The sequence below is a fragment of the Rhinoraja longicauda genome, chromosome 16 (genome assembly GCF_053455715.1).
Source record: "Rhinoraja longicauda isolate Sanriku21f chromosome 16, sRhiLon1.1, whole genome shotgun sequence".
Classification (NCBI taxonomy): Eukaryota; Metazoa; Chordata; class Chondrichthyes; order Rajiformes; family Arhynchobatidae; genus Rhinoraja; species Rhinoraja longicauda.
In genome coordinates, this window is record NC_135968.1 from 27,415,720 (window position 1) to 27,434,922 (window position 19,203).

A 19,203-nucleotide genomic window follows, 5' to 3' on the forward strand; every position below is an offset into this window, starting at 1 on the left:
TTTTTTACACAGTGGTGAGGGCCTGGAACACATTGCCAGGGGTGGTGGTGGAGGCAGATATAATAGTGAAGCTTAAGAGGCTTTCAGATAGGCACATGGAAGTGCAAGGAATAGAGGGATATGGACCATGTGCAGGCAGATGAGACCAATTTAACTTGGCATCATGTTTGTCACAAACATTGTGGGCCCAAGTGCCCGTTCCTGTGCTGTACTGTTCTATGTTAAATAAAATTGTCTCAAGATAAGTGGTGGAGGAGCTACTTGCCTTAGTCTTTTGCTATGGATTCCAGCAGCATCTGCTCTCTTTTGCACCTCAAGATAAATGGTGTCTTGTATTGGCTTCCAGCTTGCTTTCGCACTCTCTACAGAAATACTGCAAAGCATTTGTTCAATGGAATCAAGTGATTGTCGGTTGTGATCTGGGTAGACAGAGTGGCTGGCACCGTATTTGTCACTGGCCTTTCTGCTTTGAATGGAAAAGTTGTGTGGGTTGCATCCCGACCTTGATGCATACCAGTGTCTGACCTTTGGTCACAATGCAGTCATTGCGTGTGTTGAACATAATCACATCTCTTGTGTAGGAAGGAACTGCAGATGCTGGTTTACACCGAAGATAGACACATGTGCTGGAGTAACTCAGCAGGTCAAGCAACATCTCTGGAGAAAACGAACAGGTGACGATTCGAGTTGAGGCCATTCGTCAGACTGAGAGGTCTCAGAGATGCTGCTCAGGACCCACTGAGTAACTTGAGTATTTTGTATCTATAATCACATCACTTGCCAGGCAATGAGTGTGGGTAGGTTATTTTGAATGCAAGGGGAAATACACGCATACCCATTGCTCCTTTTGCATCTTTGTTTTAGCACGGCTCACCAGAAAGCCACAATCTTTTACTGATTTCAACATTTTCATTTCCCCGGCTTATTGACGCCTAATCAATTACATTTCCCTATGCCAGCTGTGACATCAAACGTCTTAGGCTTGCCAACCAAATCATTTGAAAACTCACAGACACAACTTTAATAGCATGTGAGTACTTTGAAACATATAATTCTACCAATAAATAGAAACTATTCTAGTTGTCACAAAATCGTTTTCAAGGAATACAACAGACTCAAGAATACTATATACATTGTTGATGCATAAGAATGCTATAAACAATAGCGAGAGGGTTGCTTAAAAATACCCCTTCTAAAGTATAGAACATCATATTGTGGGTGCTAGAAAAATGAAATCAAGGCAGAAATTGCAAGATACACAGAAGGCCAGCCAGCACTTATAGAGATGTTTACACTTCAAATTCATACATTTTCACAACGTTTGGTTCTATTTTACTAATTTGACTCTCTGAGGACTGGAAAGATTGAATTTCAATTGAATTGAATACTTTATTGTCACATGTGACAAACAAGTCACAGTGAAATTATTTGCTTGCATACCCAAAGTATGCAAATAGTCGCCCATAAAGGGCACTTATAATGCAAAAATCCGATGTTCCATCAAGGTGAATTTGCTGATTTGATCCAAAAGAATTGCATTTTCTGTAGTGCCTTTAACCAGATCAGGACATCACAAAGTGCTCCAGAACCAATGAAGAACATTTGAAAAAGGCACAAAGAGCTGGAGAACATGGATAGTTGACATTTTGGGTTGGGACCTTTCTTCAACCTGATCTGGTTGGGTCGTGATGGAAGCTGAGGAGGGGCAGGACAAAGCCTGGCAAATGGTAGGTAGTTACAGGCAAAGGAGGCTTTGTCCAGAACATCCCCTTTTCCAACTGTCCTCCCCACCATCCCAACAAGATCAGTCTGAAAAAGGGTCCCAACCTGGAGTCATCAAGTACTCCAGAGATGCTGCCTGACCCAATGAGTTACTCCATCACCCTGTGTCTTTTTTTTTCTAAAGCAGCATCTACAGTTCTAAGTTTCTACCAAGAACCAGTTGTAATATAGGGAAAGGTGAATGCACTGGAGTCCCCACAAAGAACAATATGATTTACTATGGTAGGTAACCAATGTTAATGGTGTTAATTTAGTTGAGAGATTCAGCAATGGAAACCATCGGTCAACAATCACTCACCTATTCGCACTAGTTCCACGTTATCCCAAATTCTCATCCACTCCCTGCACACTAGGGGCAATTTTACAGATTTTACAATTAACTTACAAAAACTTACAATTAACTTACAACGTCTTTGAGATGTAGGAGGAAACTGGAGTCGCTCGGAGAACGCTCCACAAGGTCAAGTTTCTAGGTCTTTCCCTACCTCCAGGACCCTCCCCCTCTTACTTTCAGTCTGAAGAAGTGACCCGACCCGAAACGTCACCCATCCTTTTTTTCTCCAGAGATGCTGCCTGACCCGCTGAGTTGTTCCATTACTTTATCGGAGGTCAGGATGAACCCGGGTCTCTGGCACTGTGAGGCAGCAGCTCTACCAGCTGCGCCACGAGAGGTACAAGTATAGATGAGGTTATCGGGGTTATCTCTCTCTGTCTCTGTCCTTGGTGCCGCCTGAAAGGGAAGGCAAGACGTTTCTTCACGCCTCAGGCACACTGTGGCACCCCTGACTGCGCTGCACTTCCTCGATAATGCAATGGTTGGATAATTTGCCAAGATTCCCGCACGGGGGGGGGCTCTCGGCAGCGAACCAGTGTCAGAATGGACTGGGGTCTCAATTTACTTCAATAACAAGTGCGAGGGGCAACGCATTCAAGTCGCAATTCTTTGTGTTATGCAAGAAAACGTGGGGAATGGTGACATTTCCCTCTGTAAATGCTGGGAATGTGACAATTGGGGAAAAGCACATGGGTAGGGCGTTCAGAAGTTCACTACTGTAAATTAAAGAAACCCTTCTCTCCCAGGAACGCAGGTTGGACGTTGTCGTTAATATTGTGTCTCGTTTAACCTAATTTTTCTTCGATGCTCACTTTTCCAATTGTATCAGTCGAGCCGGAAATGATTATTCATGGGGGGGGGAAAAAAGTCCCTGGCCTGGCCTGGCCTGGCCACCAACGTGTTGGAGAGTGATCCATTAGCTGGGCGGACGGTGCCGGCTGCTGGGACCCCTGTTCCAAACTCGCAGGGATTAGTTTCGCTCTGGGTTATCTCCCCAGCTGGGAGCGAGGGGAACAGCGTCACCGGGCGGGGCTGAGCAGAGAGCAGAGCAGAGCAGTCACAACTTGTGCACTTGGTGCAAGTCCGGGTGAGAGAGAGAGAGAGAGAGAGAGGGAGAGGGACTGCTGGGGACGGGGAGCGGCGACGTTGCAATCCGATGCGCCTTCCTATTAACCGGGATTGATACACAGCCGAGGCACTTCAACAGGAGCCTGGCAACCCGCCCACCTCACACATGGATAGGAGCAAAGGTAAGTGAGAGGTTGCAGGACATTGCTGTCCATTTCGCCAAGCATCGCCTGGTTACATTGAGTCTTGTACTCCCCACTGTCGTGCTGGGTACTTCGGCTGGGGACTGTCCAGGATCAGCCAGCGAAGCTAACCTGCAACTGACCTGGGAGAGGTTTAAGGTGCATTTGTAATGTGGCTCTCCCGAGCCCGTCAGCCTGATCTCGTGCAGTGAAGTCGGTCAATCGTAGATCGTGCCCAAGGAAGCAGTCCCTCGCTCCGTGTAATCAATCACTGGTATCCTGGGGTCAGAACCAGCGAAGAGTTAGTCGAGCATCAGACTGCAGCTTACTCCCTCACTCACTCCCCTCTCCCGTGGCAATATCGCTGTAAGGTCCAGGAGAAACGTTCAAGATTAAATAGAAGAGTGTGTCCAATTCTCAAACTGTGCGTGTAAACGGGCTGGAAGGGTCAAAATCTGGACTTCCCACTGAAAGATAAAGGAATGGCGAATTTGTAGATCGAAGGGTGAATCAGTTCTGAAGCGAAGTTTGTTTAATATTGTTCTGAATGTCAGCATTGTGTTGGGACTTTGGCGAGGGCTGGGTTGCGTTGACCGAGTCTCGAGAACACCGGTTGCCAATTCACACAGGGGTTTGTTTGTTTGTTTGGTTACAGCGTCTTCCCACCTCACAGGTGTTCCTATCCCCACTGCGGCAGATAAGTGATTGCTCGTCTCGGCAGTAATTTAAATCGCGGGGATGGTAAGAACTTGGTAAACAATGTCCCCTGTTTACTCTGCGAGTTTTACCTCCACGCCGTCCGGGTGTCTTGTTCCAGCGTCAGGGTTGTACCGAGAGATAAACATTGCCTTTATTTCAGGAGGTGGAAACAGACCTGGAGTGATATGTTTACAAACATATGTTTACAAACATATCACTTTTGTTTTAAAGTGACAATGCGCCTTTCTTTTACAGCCCTCTTCAGTCTGTTAGTGTCTAGGGGTTTTATTTCACAGCTAGGGCTTCTGCGCAAGCGAGAAACTTTAACGAGTCGCGTTTGCTCCGGACCTCAGTGCAATTGGTTTAACGAGGAGGAATGAATGCGTGTGTCGCGGTTACTGCTAGTCCGAAAACCAAACAGTCTCAATGGTACAGGCATTAAAAAGCTAACGGTCCGTCACGTTAAGAAATCTTAGCTTATCATTTGAGCCAGAACTTTTAAGCACGTAGGACTTTCTAACATTTGTCCAGGCGTAGATATGCATAAGATGTGCGTATACATCATATAAGTGCTCTGAATGAAATTTAAATCTCTAGACTAGGTGACAGTAATTCTGACACCATGCAAGAAACGGGGGAAGAGATGGGTTAATGTTTTGATTTTATTTGACCGATTAATTTTGAACTTGTGTGCTCAGTCGGGAGATTCAAGTGTTTACAGTCGCTTGTTTGCGAGGCTCAGAGTTGCCAATCTTTGCAAAGGTCATGTCAGGAAAGGGGAAGATTGGTCGTGTTGACTCCATACCCTCGCCACTCTAACATGCCAGCTGTCAGGTCAAACAAGGAGCAGCATCCATGACAACATCCATGGAGAATTTCTGGAGGAGGAACCAACCCACTTCCGACGAAGGAACACACAACAGAGAGCTTGGGCACTACTGAAAACATGCTAACGATGTGATCAACAAAGATCTGATTTATTGACCAGTGGCTATTTTGGACATCAGCTGCCGTGTGCTGTGACGATCATGGCCCATGTCGATCTGGTTATTGGATCTTGTCAACACAACACTGAGAAGATTGTTTGTTCGAACACAAGATCCTATTATTTGAATTTCAGCTTGTCACCAAGGGAATGGGACTTTGATCGATTTGGTTGAAAGATACTGCATGGAAACAGACCCTTCGGCCCACCCAGTCCATGGCAGCCATACATCATCTGTCCACAATAGTTATCCCACTTTCTCATCCACTCCCTTACACACTCAGAGCAAATTATGGAAACCAATTAACCAACAAACCTGCAGGTTTTGGGATGTTGGAGGAACCTGGAGCACCCGGGGGAAATCTATGCAGTCACAGGGAGAACATGCAAATTCCACGCAGACAGCATTCGAGGTAAGGATCGAACCCAGGCCTCTGGCTCTGTCCAGCAGCACTGTGCCACCATTTGCAAAGATTGAAAGAAGCAACAGTATAATGTTAATGTCATGCAACTGTAGTGATAGACAACAGTAAGAAACAGTTTTTCTCACGTTTAATGACAAAAATATCGACCAGGAATGTAATAATTGTGTTGATCATCACAATACCAATGAAGGGCAGCTGTTAGTCATTGCTTTATGTCACTTATGGAGCACCACCAATGCCAACTATAAGATGCAGATAATACCAGAAGTTAGGATTGGACAAATCTTCCTTTGGGTATATTAACCTCACAGTTGTAACATTACAGCATTTGGTTTCTTCAGTGAGTCAAATGTTTTGGCATCAACCTAGCAACCTATTTCAGCCACAGGAACACATTTTACATAAAACAGTGCTACGTGGCACATTTTGGAAACTTCTCTTCAAACCCAAAGACCTTTTGACTCTGAAAATTGGCACAATATACTGGAGTAACTCAACATTACTGAGTAAGGGACAGGCAGGATCTCTGGAGAAAGGAATAGGCGACATTTCGGGTCAAGACCCTTCTTCGTGCTGAGAGTCAGAAGAGAAGGAACTCAGAAGCATGAAAAGGTGCAAAGAACAAATGAATAAAAGGTATGAAAAGAACAAATCAAAACCAAAGAGCAAGCAAAGGTGGAGCCCACAATTTGCCATTGTTGGCTGTGGACAAGGTGATAATGAGTAGATACAAACAGTGAAACTAAGCAGGACGACAGGACGTAGGACGACTTGTTGCTTTTGCATATTTGAAGGGCGGCACAGTGGTGCATGGAGAGGAGCTGCTACCTCAACTCCAGTGACCAGCGTTTGATCCTACCCTCAGGTTCAGTCGCTGTGGTTTATTATTGTCACATGTACCAAGACATAGTGAAAAATGTTGTATTTCCCGTCAAATAAATCTCCTGTTGATTGCATAGGTTTCCTTTGGGTGCTCTGGCTTCCTCCCATATCCAAGATGTACATTTGGAAAGTTAATTTCCTCTAGTGTGTGGATGAGTGGTAGAATCTGGAGGAAGTCAATGGCAATATAGATGGAACAAGATGGGAGTAATGTAAATGGGTGCTCAATGGCTGGCATGGATTCATCGGGCATCATCAACCTGATTCTGTGCCGCACTGTTCTTTGGCTTTAAGACAATTTCCTTTGAAGACAAGATTCCTTTGGAGTAACTTTGAAGTTACAAAGACCCAACATAATGCAAAAGTTTTCATGACTCATCTGCCCATGCCAGTGGTTAGCTTCACCCCTGTGCTGTTGTGGAGACTGAATAGCTCACGCATGACTCAGCTTACAAACCTCTGTGCAGTGTTCCATGCTTAGGTTGATCAGATCAATGTTAGCATGAGTTAATACAACATCGGGCAATAGATCATCTGATGGAAATTTAAAGGACATGAACTATTTGGCAGGTTGGTAGTTACTCCCCAAAATCTGGTGCTAGTTTCCTCAAATTGTCAAAGTCCACCAGAGATAAGAATTTTATAAAATCTCTATACTCACCGCGCCACATCTTTAATCATGACTTTTCAAGAACCAATTTGTATCTAAATAAAGACAGAAAACGTGGGAAATGCTCAGTGGGTCAGTCAGGGTCTGTGGAAAGAATAACGGAGTTAATATTTCAGGACAACTACATTTCATTAAATTGTACCCATATACTGGAGAGAATGCCTTTTAAGTATCTGGTGCTTTTTTGGGGGAAATAAACTAGAGAAATATCTCTCTCTCCATTAACTCCCACCCAAACACAGTTTAGCCATAGGTTCTAAGAAAGGAATTTTATCACCTTTTATTCTCATGATGTCCAGCATGAACTTAATCCAGGCTCCTGCTGAGTAGGGTCTAGACCCAAAATGTCACCTATCCATGTTCTCCAGAGATGCTGCCTGACCTACTGAGTTACTCCAACACTGTGTCCGTTTGTGCAGTTGCGTCTGCAGTTCCTTGTTGCTACATTTGCGCTGCTCAGAACGACTGGCCAAAGCTTGATGCTGAATCTTGGCTTTTTAAAATTATTAAGAATGGAGCCGCATGGAAAATAATAGGTGTAATAAGTTTCTCAAAAACGTAACATGTGGGTGACATAATAGTATTATAGTTGAATTGAAGCATAGTGTTTAAATGGATATTGCAAATTCAAATCCCGCCACAATAAAGGGAAAGTAATAATATAAATAACCAGGAGTAAAAAGTTTCTTCAGTAACGACAGAAGAAAAAGTTTGTATAAGTAATGGAACCATGAAACTTGTGTAAAAATCCATCTAATTCACTATTTTCCATTAGGAAGGAAATCTGCCATCCCTCCAGTGTGCCTTATTCCGAAATGTCCCCTCAGCCACAAGCAATGAACAAAACTGTTCTTCTTATTTGCACCAACACCTCACCCTATTGACTCAATGTTCAACTTGCAAGTTAACCAAAACCAAGATCAGTTTTCTTGATTTAGTTGGCAAATTCCAACTCTATATTTCAACTTTACTGTAACACCCTCAGTATTCATGCTGAGAAATAAAAGCCTCGAGGCGATTCTGAACATTTTATTTTAGAATGCTTGTCATGGACAGGTTATTACTTTAGATATTCTCTTTGAATTGATATTTTATAATTAATCATTTATAGAAACATAGAAAATAGGTGCAGGAGTAGGCCATTCGGCCCTTCGAGCCTGCACCGCCATTCAATATGATCATGGCTGATCATCCAACTCAGTATCCCGTACCTGCCTTCTCTCCATACCCCCTGATCCCTTTAGCCACAAGGGCCACATCTAACTCCCTCTTAAATATAGCCAATGAACTGGCCTCAACTACCTTCTGTGGCAGAGAATTCCACAGATTCACCACTCTCTGTGTGAAAAAAAACGTTTTCATTTCGGTCCTAAAAGACTTCACCCTTATCCTTATGGATTTCAGCAGTCATTGATTTGGAGTAGGTGATGATGGTGAGATGTGGTCTGTGACCCCTAAAGTCAGCGTGGTGAAGATTGTGTTATAGTGTTAAGAGAGTGCTCCAGGATTTTGGCTTAGTGATGATGAAGGAATGGCAAGATACTTTGAAGTTAGACCCGGGAGTAAAATCTGGAGAAAATTGCTGGAAATCTTTTTTGTGGCTGATTAAGATCAGAGAGGTCCTGGTGTAGAGGTCTCAGAACATTATCACAATTGTTAGACTCTGCACCACAGGGCACCATTGGTACATGGAGTAAATGGAATGGATATTGGATGAGGCACTAAGAAAAAGCATGATTTTGTCTGAGAATCTGCCAATTCTCCTTTAATGTTGTTGGAGTTGTAGTCATTCATGTGATATCAAAAAGAGCAGCTTTTGATCTGTACAGCAGACCCCTAGTAGACTTAGAGGAGCATTACCAAACAACATTTGACAACAGTCCACGTAATTCAATATAAGGTTGACGATCAAAACCTTAGTCATAGAGGTTGAATTTAAGGAGTGCTTTACAGGTAGGAAGAGTCAGAGAGACTCAGGGAAGGAAATCCACAGCTTGGGACCTCGGTAACTGAATGCTGAATGCATGGCTGCCGGGGATTTAACTGGGGATGATCTAGAGGACAGAATTGGAGTAACATGAATATCTCAAAGGGGTTTAGGTCTTAAGGAGATGACATGGAAAGGGGCCATGCACAAAGTTAACACAAAGAATACGAATCTAAAAAGTCAAGTGGAGAGGGTTCCGCCACATTTCAAACTTATGTTTTGAAAATTGTAGAAGGGCTTTGAGATTCAAAAGATGAGCATGTTGCTGAATTGCTTCTGACCTCTTCGTATAGCGACAGATTTTTTTTTGTTGGTCCAAAGGTTTCTTATCCATATTATTCCCTAAGATTTTGATGGGGGATTTCATGACTATAATGATTGGAAATCCTCTTGTTGGAGGACATTGTTTTCCAAGGCGAACGTTTTGTGTTGTTTAAACCTAAATGTTGTCCAGGCCTTTCTGGATTCAGGCTGTTTCTTGCTGTTCCAAAAAGTTTAAATTGAACTGACTTAAACAGTGCAGCCATCAGCGAACACCCCCAGTTCTAGTGGAGGGAAGATTACCTACGAAGATGCTACCATGAGTAATTCATCAGCTGTGACTAGCCATCAACCTGGTCCACCTTCCTTTTGTATGATTCTGGTTTTACATTTTACATTTGATTCTCATTGATGATATCAAAGATCAGAACTGTATGTGAATTTGTAACTCTCAAGAGTCCAGAGTGTTTAATTGATATATGTATCGGCAACAGAACTATTACATTTCTACCACAGCTAATTATATAGACCCATTAATGCAAATCAAACAAATGAATATGCAATAATCAAAAGTACAATAAATTGATAATCGGTGATAGTATGTAACCAGCACATAATAATGCAAAACTGAAGTCCATAGTGTAACCAAAATAAAGTTAATCATAGTTGTTGAGGTAGTGGTGCAGTGTTGTAGTGGTAGTTTGCAGTGTTCAAGAGCCTCATGGTTGCTGGGAAGAACCTATTCTTGAACTGTGAACCTGCAAACTAGCATTTGTCTCTTTTCTTACCTATTATGTAGGAAAATGTGGGAAGTTCCAAGGATATATCACATTCATTGTGGATACCATTCTATTGCTCTATGTTAAATATTAACATTGCAACCTGTTACATCCAAAGATGAAACACAGTTGTCCAGCTGTCACTGAGCAGCTGTTTTGCAAAGTCAAAAATGACCGTCCATGTACCTTTGTACCTTTTGCCTCAATTAATAAAATTAAGGCTGACTTATTGCTTTCTTCACAATCACCTCATCTCATCCAAGTGCCTTAAATGGTGTATGTAATAACTTCCAAAGACACTCTGTTCTTAACACCCTGGACATTTAATTTTGATAACCCTCTTTATTAAACCTAGCAGAATGTATCAAATCCCACTTCTCTGCATTCAGTTTCATCTGCCCACTTCCACCTTTACACCAGACCTTTTCTTCAAGTCCATTAATCTCGTTCTCAGTTTTCTACATTTCTGTCCTTTGTGTTATCTACATACTTTGCATTGTCTGCATAGTTTTGTATTATCTACATACTTTGAAATTGCACCATGTCTTTCTAGCCCAGGCCATTAATGCATATAAGAGTGTGGTTCTGATACTGATTTCTTCAGAACAAGGTTGCATTCTGTCTTTCCATTTGTAATAACTATTCAACACTACTGGCATTTGTACTCCTAAAAATAATAGGATTATATTACTATGGATTAGCTTATAAATCAGTGGTCAGATTTATTGAAAATCTTAGAATGCATAAGAACACATGGAAAAGTTAGGATCAACAGCTCATTGAGGCTCTCCCACTAAATTGTGGCTAAACTTTTATTAAAAAATACCACTTTCCCCCTCTCCTTTGAATCCATTACTATCTATGAATATACCAATCTCACTCTTGAAGGCCGATATGATATTAGCAGTAAAGAGACTTTTAGATAGGCACATGGATATGCTGGGAATGGAGGAATATGGATCACCTGTAGACAGTGATCAGTTTAACCTGGCATCATGTTTCACATGGATAATGTGGGCCAAGGGGGCCTGTTCTTGTGCTGTACTGTTATGTTCCATGTTGCTCTATGTATTTGAATACACTTATCAACTAAAAGGCTAAATTCATCTGGGATGGAGTATTCCAATGCAATTACTGTGCTGTGGCAGTGGATATTTGTTTCAGCCTTAAGCAGGCAACTCCCTGGGATAGCACTGCGGTGCTAGATTCTCTGGCTGGGGGGATTGCCTAATATCAATCCCTTTATCAATCTTGCATGCTGTAGTGAGGTCACCTCTTGTTTTTCTAAAATTGAAGGAACACAAGCCCACTCCACCCAATCCCTTCTCAGATTCCCAGGAACTCCTGAACCGAGGGATGTGAAGCTTACTGTATGAACCATTCCATGTAATTTCCATGAGAATTCTTTCATAACTTTGTTGGAAGAATATTAGCATCTCTGGGAACGTACGACGAACTTATTGTGAACCCTGTTCCATGCACAAGCACACTAATTCTACAGAGTATCTACAGTATATCTACAAACATCTTCTGATCTTAAAACACAGACTGACTCATTTTCTGTGCTGAGCTCTAATGCAGGAATGATTCATGGAAAATAAATATTTACATGTGACTTTATGAGCTGGTTCATTGAGACCCCCCCCCCCCCCCCCCCCCCAAAAAAAAAATCCCACAGATTCACCTCCCTCTGAATAAAGAAATTCCTTCTCATCACCTTTTTATATTGAGGCTATGGCCTCTGGTCCTACACTCTCCTGCTAGTGGAAACATTCACTCCACATTCACTCTGTACAGGCCTTGGGTGGTGAATCTGTGGAATTCATTGCCACAGAGGTCTGTGGAGGCCAAGTCAATGGATATTGTTAAAGTGGCGATTGATAGATTCTTGATTAGTACGGGGTCGGGGTTATGGGGAGAAGGCAGGAGAATGTTGAGAGGGAAAGATAGATCAGCCATGATTGAATGGCAAAGTAGATTCGATGGGCTGAATGGCCTAATTCTGCTCCTACAACTTATGAAATCCAATATTTCTTTGCAAATAGTTTTGTCGCCATTTTTTTAGTTGAGTTTAGTTTATTATTGTCACATGTACCAAGGTACAGTTTTGTTTGTGTGCTAGCTAGTCGAAGAAAAGGCTATGCATGAGTACAATCATGCTGTCCACAGTGCAAAAATAAAGTATAAATGGCGCAACATTTAGTGTAAAGTTATAACACTGAAATCCAATAGAATTGTGAATAAATACTCATCCATTTTCTTTGTTAATTGTTCATCAGCAAGAAATGTTTTACCTGTGACTTCAAAGATGGTGGGGAGACTGATCTAAGATTTACAGGCTCTGCTGCTTTTTCTTACACATAATTCTGAGTACGAAAAGTAGGGATAACTTTACAGAAATAATCAGGAAAGACATGAAGGGATCAATTGCAAGCACAAGAAGGCGGTACTTGACAGCACAACAGCAACTCCAAACAAAAGAAACAAAAGAAATGAAACAAATACTGTGTAACAAACTATTGATTGCAGGAAAGTAACCATTTTTCACTGGCTGTCAAGGACCTTGGTGTGTAGGGTGAAGCCATGTACTGGAACAAATGTTGGTAAACTTTGCTATCCTTTGTCTGGCAGGAACAACATCATAATGACAACAGATAACAAACAGGATGTTTAGACCAACCATTCCACATTGGGTTTTACCTCCAGGTACACATAGAATTCCCATGCCCCTTATTTCCCGTCTCAGACGTCTAGTTAATATTCTTAAATGCCAACTATTTTACCATTTGTTAAGATAAAATGCTAATTGACCAAATTTTTTCAATCGCAAAAGTTTTTCTAAAGGGAAACTTAACCAGAAGTTCCAGGAGACTTGAACTATTGCACTGGATTAGTTTAGTTTGGTTTAGAGATACAGCGCAGAAACAGGCCCTTCAGCCCATCGTGACTGTGCAGACCAGTGATCCCCACACACCAGCATTATCCTGCAGACTAGGGTCAATTTACAATGTTTACCAAAGCCAATTAACCTACAAACCTGTATGTCTTTGGAATATTGGAGGAAACTGGAGCTCCCGGAGAAAACCCACGCGGTCTCTTGGAGAATGTACACACTCCGTACAGACAGCACCCGTAGTCTGGATCGAATCCAGGTCTATGGCACAGTAAGGCAGCAGCTCTACCGCTGTGCCACCTGGATGAGGGAACGTTTGGGGAAGTTTAATTATGAAGTGTTTTGCCAAAGTGAATAAGAGGAAAAAATCTCTTTCATTAAGGAATTAGCAAATTGGGGGTTATGAAATTAAATTGTCCACAAAAAAATGAGGAGGTGCGATAAAGGATTTTTTTTGTATGAATATAAAGTTATTAATATTTAACATGGAGAAGGAAACAGAGGTGCCACAAGTGAATGGAAATAGCGGCACGGTGGCGCAGCGGTAGAGTTGCTGCCTTACAGCGAATGCAGCGCCGGAGACTCAGGTTTGATCCTGACTACGGGTGCTGTACTGTAAGGAGTTTGTACGTTCTCCCCGTGACCTGCGTGGGTTTTCTCCGAGATCGGTTTCCTCCCACACTCCAAAGACGTACAGGTATGTAGGTTAATTGACTGGGTAAATGTAAAAGACAGGCTCCATCTTTGCTATATCGTGGAATCAAAGATTTCCCAGTCCTCCAGCCACACAAACTGAATGACCTTCAGAAGTTCAGTTCCACATGCAAATTGAATGTAATAGATTAGATTTATTCCTTAGTGAATTACAGCCATTTATCCTCCTTGCGCAACTCACTTGCGGAGCATTGTTTGTTTCTATCCAAAGTAGTGGGAGTGTGTGGACACGTAATCAGCCAAAATAATGTAAGCTTGCAAGCTCTGCTGTTGGATCCTGTTCATATCATTTACAAGCCTCTGCCATCAGAGGGTTTAAAATCATATATATTTTTAATTATATTTTGTTACATGTATGCAATGGCTATATGCGAGTACTTAATGCTTAAAATTCTATTCACTGTTGACATGATTTTCATTTAAAAAAAACCTATATAATGAACACTGGGCTGAAAATTAGTGATGCTGTTAATGAAATATGACGGCAAGCATTTTGCAAACAGACCTTAATCTGATCAATTGGGTCTCATTTTGAAATTGTGTGGTTTTGATGATTTAATCAAAGATTGCAACAAATCCTAGTGGTGTGATCTATTTCTGGTATGAGGGATTGGCATTACTCTGCATCCTGCAGGTTGTATCAATGATTTGTACTCATAATAAAGATTGTGGGTTAGAGGCCCATTCTGGAGACCTGAACATAAAGATCAGCTCAGTGTTGTGTGTTAGCAGTTATTACCACTGCCTCACAGCTTCAAGAGCCTGTGTTCAACCTTGATCTTGGGGACGATCAGTGTGGAGTTGGCACTTTCTCTCGGTGACCACACGGGATTTCTGCAGATACTCCTGTTTTTACCCATGCAAGGCTAATCTGCCATTGTAAATTATCCCTTTAAGCAGGTTAAAGAAGAGAAGGGGAGATTGGCAGGTAAGTAGAGAGAAAATAAGTTACTATAGACGAGGATAAAAGAGGGGCACTTAAAGGATTGTGCCACTCTGGGGATGACTTTGGAGCATTAGGGCAATTGGCTGCCTTCTATATCAAAATAAGTAAATATCTATGAATCCAATCTGAACTACGGCTATTAAACTCTAGATTTGAATTTTGTTATTTAAACACAAATAGTCAGCGTATTTGCTGAATGATAGCTAATATGCCCAATCAATATCAATGAAAGCTCTTGCTCCATACAAGTCAGAGCCCATACACTATATCACCCAAGATCAAATACTCAACAAAAATCATAGCAATATTTAATGTCAAACAAACTTTTTTCAGATTAGTCATACTTGGCTGAGAAATGATCCCACTTATAATGTAGCAAGTCACCCTTGCATATGTTCGATGTATAACATTCCGGAACTTAGTTAATTAGCGTTTATACATGGAGAGATGATCGCATCCGATAGCAACAATGTGTCTTTAATTGACCATGCCTGTGATAGATGTCATTGCTAAGGAGGTCATATGGTCAGGCAACAGGAATGCATTTGGATTTAAGTATTAATAATTCAGGATAAAGTAATAAAATTCAGGTCAGATGTTTGTAAGATCAGTTTAATTGGTGAATTTGTATCTCTGAATCCATGTCCCTTCATTAATTTCTTTAAAGAAATCACAATTTTAGTACCTCTTCTATTAACCAGGAGACATCTCAACTAGTTACAGTATCTGACTTACTAACACAAGCAATCATGTTTTACTTCGGTTGCTGTTTACTGCAGGAAATGCACATGGAAATAGCAATGATTGTGGTGGCAATATTTATTCCACTAATGGAATTTAATTCAAATTTGTGCCATCTCTGTGAATGGGGTTGTTTATTGCTTTACTGAGACTGCAATGAGGCAGACGACAGATCAGTAATAATCTGCTTATTGTGATATTGGTGTGTTCGTTTGAATTTTAATCAGGAGCACATCATGTGATAAATAGTGAACTCTGACTTGCCGAACGGTGTGTTTCCATCAAAGTATAAAACATGGTGAAACAAGGAACTGCAGATGCTGGTGTTTAAAAAAGTACTGGAGTAACTCAGCAGGTCAGGCAGTATCTTTGGAGGACGTGTATTAATGGTGTTTTGGGTTGGAAGCCTCCTTCAAACAGGTCTGAAGAAGAATCCTGACTTGAAACATCACCTATCCACGTGCTCCAGATATGCTGCCAGATTCGCTGAGTTATTCTAGCACGTTGTTTTTTTAAAGTATAAAACGTTTTGATTATTGAAGTGAAATCCACATCCAGCAACTGAAGATGAAGTTTTTAAAAAATGTTCCTAATACAGGTAAGTAAAGGAAATATAAATTACTAGACCAAGTGGACACGCTGGGCCCAAACCTCTCCTGCATTGGTGCAGCACCCTCTCCTCCCCCCCTCCCCTCCCCCCTCTCCCCCTCCACTCTTCCCCTTCCCTCCCCCCTCCCCTCCCCTCCCTCCACCCCCCTCCCTCCCTCAGAGATAGATTTAAACTTTAAAATGTAAATTACTTAAAAAACATAACACCGATTTCAATGAAACTTCTTCCATTAGCACCAAAGGGACGACGGTGAGTAAGGTGGGCCTAAAATTGTCGCACTATCAGGAACAAACAAACAAACAAATGAGAGTTTTAGTATATAGATATTTAAAGCACGCCCATGAAGCAAAATCTAGACAAGAATATTTCTTATAATGCCATTTAGCCTTGTGCTCCTGTGACTTGACCGACTGCACCATGACCAGAAATACCTGGGTTCAATGATAATACCATTTGATTTGATATGGACCTACAGGTTTTATGAAGGGATTCAAATAAGCAGGTGGTAAGAGTCTCACCTCTCTCTGCCCTATGTTCACTGGTCTTCCTCAATGAAACCCTTGGCTTTAAACCTAGGAATAATATTTGGATTAGTCATTAGACTTTGACCAAACTGTTGGTCTGGATTCCTCGATGCACAGTTTACCGAGAGATTTTGCTGGCTTGTTTGCAGGTTTCCAGTAATCTGACACGAGTTCCATTGCAGTGGTTTCTAAATGGGCGCTGTGGTGTCCATGAACAGGACAAGAAGCAACAAGGCTCTTCAATCAATTCAATTTCCATTCAATTAAAATGGGAAGTGAATGGAAATTAAAATGAGAAATACAAAAGGAAGTGAAGGAAATCTAAGTTACACATACATGGAACAGAATGTATATTAAAAAGGCATTAAGGAAAACAGAAAAACATACATTTCAATTCATGTGAAAATCTGCAACTTTTTAGCAATTGAATGGGGTTGCATGTTTGTAAAAATAAATATTCAGAACAGCACTTCAACTCCCCCTCTCTCTCCCAGTCTGACCTTTCTGTCATGGGCCTCCTCCAGTGTCATAGTGAAGCCCACCGCAAATTGGAGGAACAGCACCTCATATTTCGCTTGGGCAGCTTACAGCCAAGCGGTATGAACATTGACTTCTCTAACTTTAGATAGCTCCTTTGTCCCTCTCTTCCCCTTCCACTTCCCAGTTCTCCCACTGTCTTCCTGTCTCCAACTATATCCTATCTTTGTCCCACCCCCCGACATCAGTCTAAAGAAGGGTCTCGATCCGAAACATCACCCATTCCTTCTCTCCAGAGATGCTGCCTGACCCGCTGAGTTACTCCAGCATTTTGGGATACGTTCAGAACAAAAGGGGTTATTTAACAATAATTTATCACTTATTAGCTCAACAAACTTCGCTTAACGTGTGAACCCTGATTTTTCAATGTAACTATTTAGTATTAACTCAGACTCTCTGAGTGGATGCAACATAATTTCCATGTGAAAGAGTGAGGCCACACGCAGGCTGGAGGAACAGCACATCGTATTCTGCATTGGTAGCTTACAACTCAAAGGAATGAACATTGAATTCTCCAATCTTAAGTGCCCCCCCTCCCCTACCTTTGTTTCTCAGACATTTCTCTCACTATCCTGCCCCTCTGTCCCTATCCCTGTCTACCTTCCATCTACATCCCTCCCTTTGGCTTTACATTTCACTCCTCGTCACTCCTAACTGGCACCCTTTTGCCTCATTTTCATCTCTAGCCTTTGTCCATCCTTTGCCAAACAAATCCGTATCCACCTATCACTTGCTAGTATTCGCCCTGCCCCCATCTCTTTTAAGCTTCCTCCTATTACAATCAGTCTGAAGAAGGGTTCTGATCTATGACTCCATGTATCTTTTGACAAGAATTATTTTCCAATACATAATGTTATCAGGTCTTCATAAGTTCATGTGATAGGAGTAAAATTAGGTCATTTGGCTCATCGAGTCTATTCTGCCATTCAATCATGGCTGGTCTATCTTTTCCTCTTTACCCCATTCTCCTGCCTTTTCCCCATAACCCCTGACACCCGTACTAATCAAGAATCTATCTATCTCTGCCTTAAAAATATTCATTGACGTGGCCTCCACAGCCTTCTGTGGCAATGAATTCCACAGCTTCACCACCCTCCGACTAAAGACATTCCTCCTCATCTCCTTCCTGAAGGAACATCTTTTAATTCTGAGGCTATGACCTCTGGGCCTAGACTCTCCCATTAGTGGAAACATCCTCTCCACATCCACTCTATCCAGGTCCTCTGTTTAATAATGGAGAATGCTGATGGCCCTGTTGTTCTTGTCTCAGCCAGATCTAGGCTAAATACAGAAGACACAACTGAATGTAAGAAAGTAATGATGATATAATTGATGAAGCTCAATAAAGCACTGTGGTGAAGGTTACAGGGATTTTGATTAGTGTGCCTAATGTAACGAATGTTGAACTGTGCCTAATGTAACGAATGTTGAAATTAGTGTCATTCATCAGAACCTAATGTATAAACTCCACAATGCATTTGCTGATGGCTCTAATTAAATTGAAATAAGTTGTAAACAGCCAAGGGACAAAAAAGCTTTTTTTTTCCCAGTGACAAAATTACATTAAATATTGGTAGTTATTCCAAGAAAGAAAAACTTTCCACACAAAGCGGAACTGATTGAAAAATTCATTTTCAGAATACATTCAGCCTGCCAATGAATGATTTGTGACAAATGGAGCATTATGGTATTAAATATAGTATTTCAAAGTACTTTCTGGAAGCCCTTAACTATTTTCAGAAACTCACATTTATTCTTGCTATATTTAAACCCGCCTTGGATCATAAACAACATGAAATGAATTGCAAATAACCAGCAAGACCAGAGCATTGAACAATAACTTTGATAAACCTTTTGAACCTAATTTTACTCAAACCTATACGTTAGTTTACTTTAAGCGATCTGCTCCAATATTATGTTAAACTACTTATATATGTAAATGTTTGTAGGAAGCCTTACATTCATGAGATTTTAACTCTTTATTGGGTAATGATTATGATTATGAAAGATAAGATCTGATGAGGTTTACATACAATTGTAACAGGATTCCCACTTCTGAGTTGGCTTTGAAAATACCTAAATGAACAAAACACTGTTAACATCTCCAAGTGAAATCCTCAACCCTGCTTGAATAGAAGAAAAGGTTTAGTTCTCTGAAAGTTCATCGTCATGTGTTATTAGCAC

At 41.4% G+C, this 19,203-nt stretch overlaps 1 protein-coding gene across 4 annotated transcripts in view; it reads left to right on the forward strand.

Moving 5' to 3' along the window:
* The first annotated feature begins 2,434 nt into the window (after positions 1-2,434).
* Positions 2,435-19,203, forward strand: part of afap1l2 (actin filament associated protein 1-like 2) — a 187,564-nt gene continuing 170,795 nt past the window's right edge. The window contains exon 1 of one of the 4 annotated variants that reach the window (XM_078413461.1): positions 2,435-2,453. Coding sequence is in view for 2 of the 4 variants with exons in the window: in XM_078413459.1 (XP_078269585.1) it covers positions 3,351-3,366 (16 nt within the window). In the remaining 2 variants the exon portion in view is untranslated. Of the gene's footprint in view, positions 2,454-3,006; positions 3,367-3,460; positions 3,526-19,203 lie in introns of those variants that run through there. The other 3 variants (XM_078413459.1, XM_078413458.1, XM_078413460.1) reach the window with 3 other exon arrangements.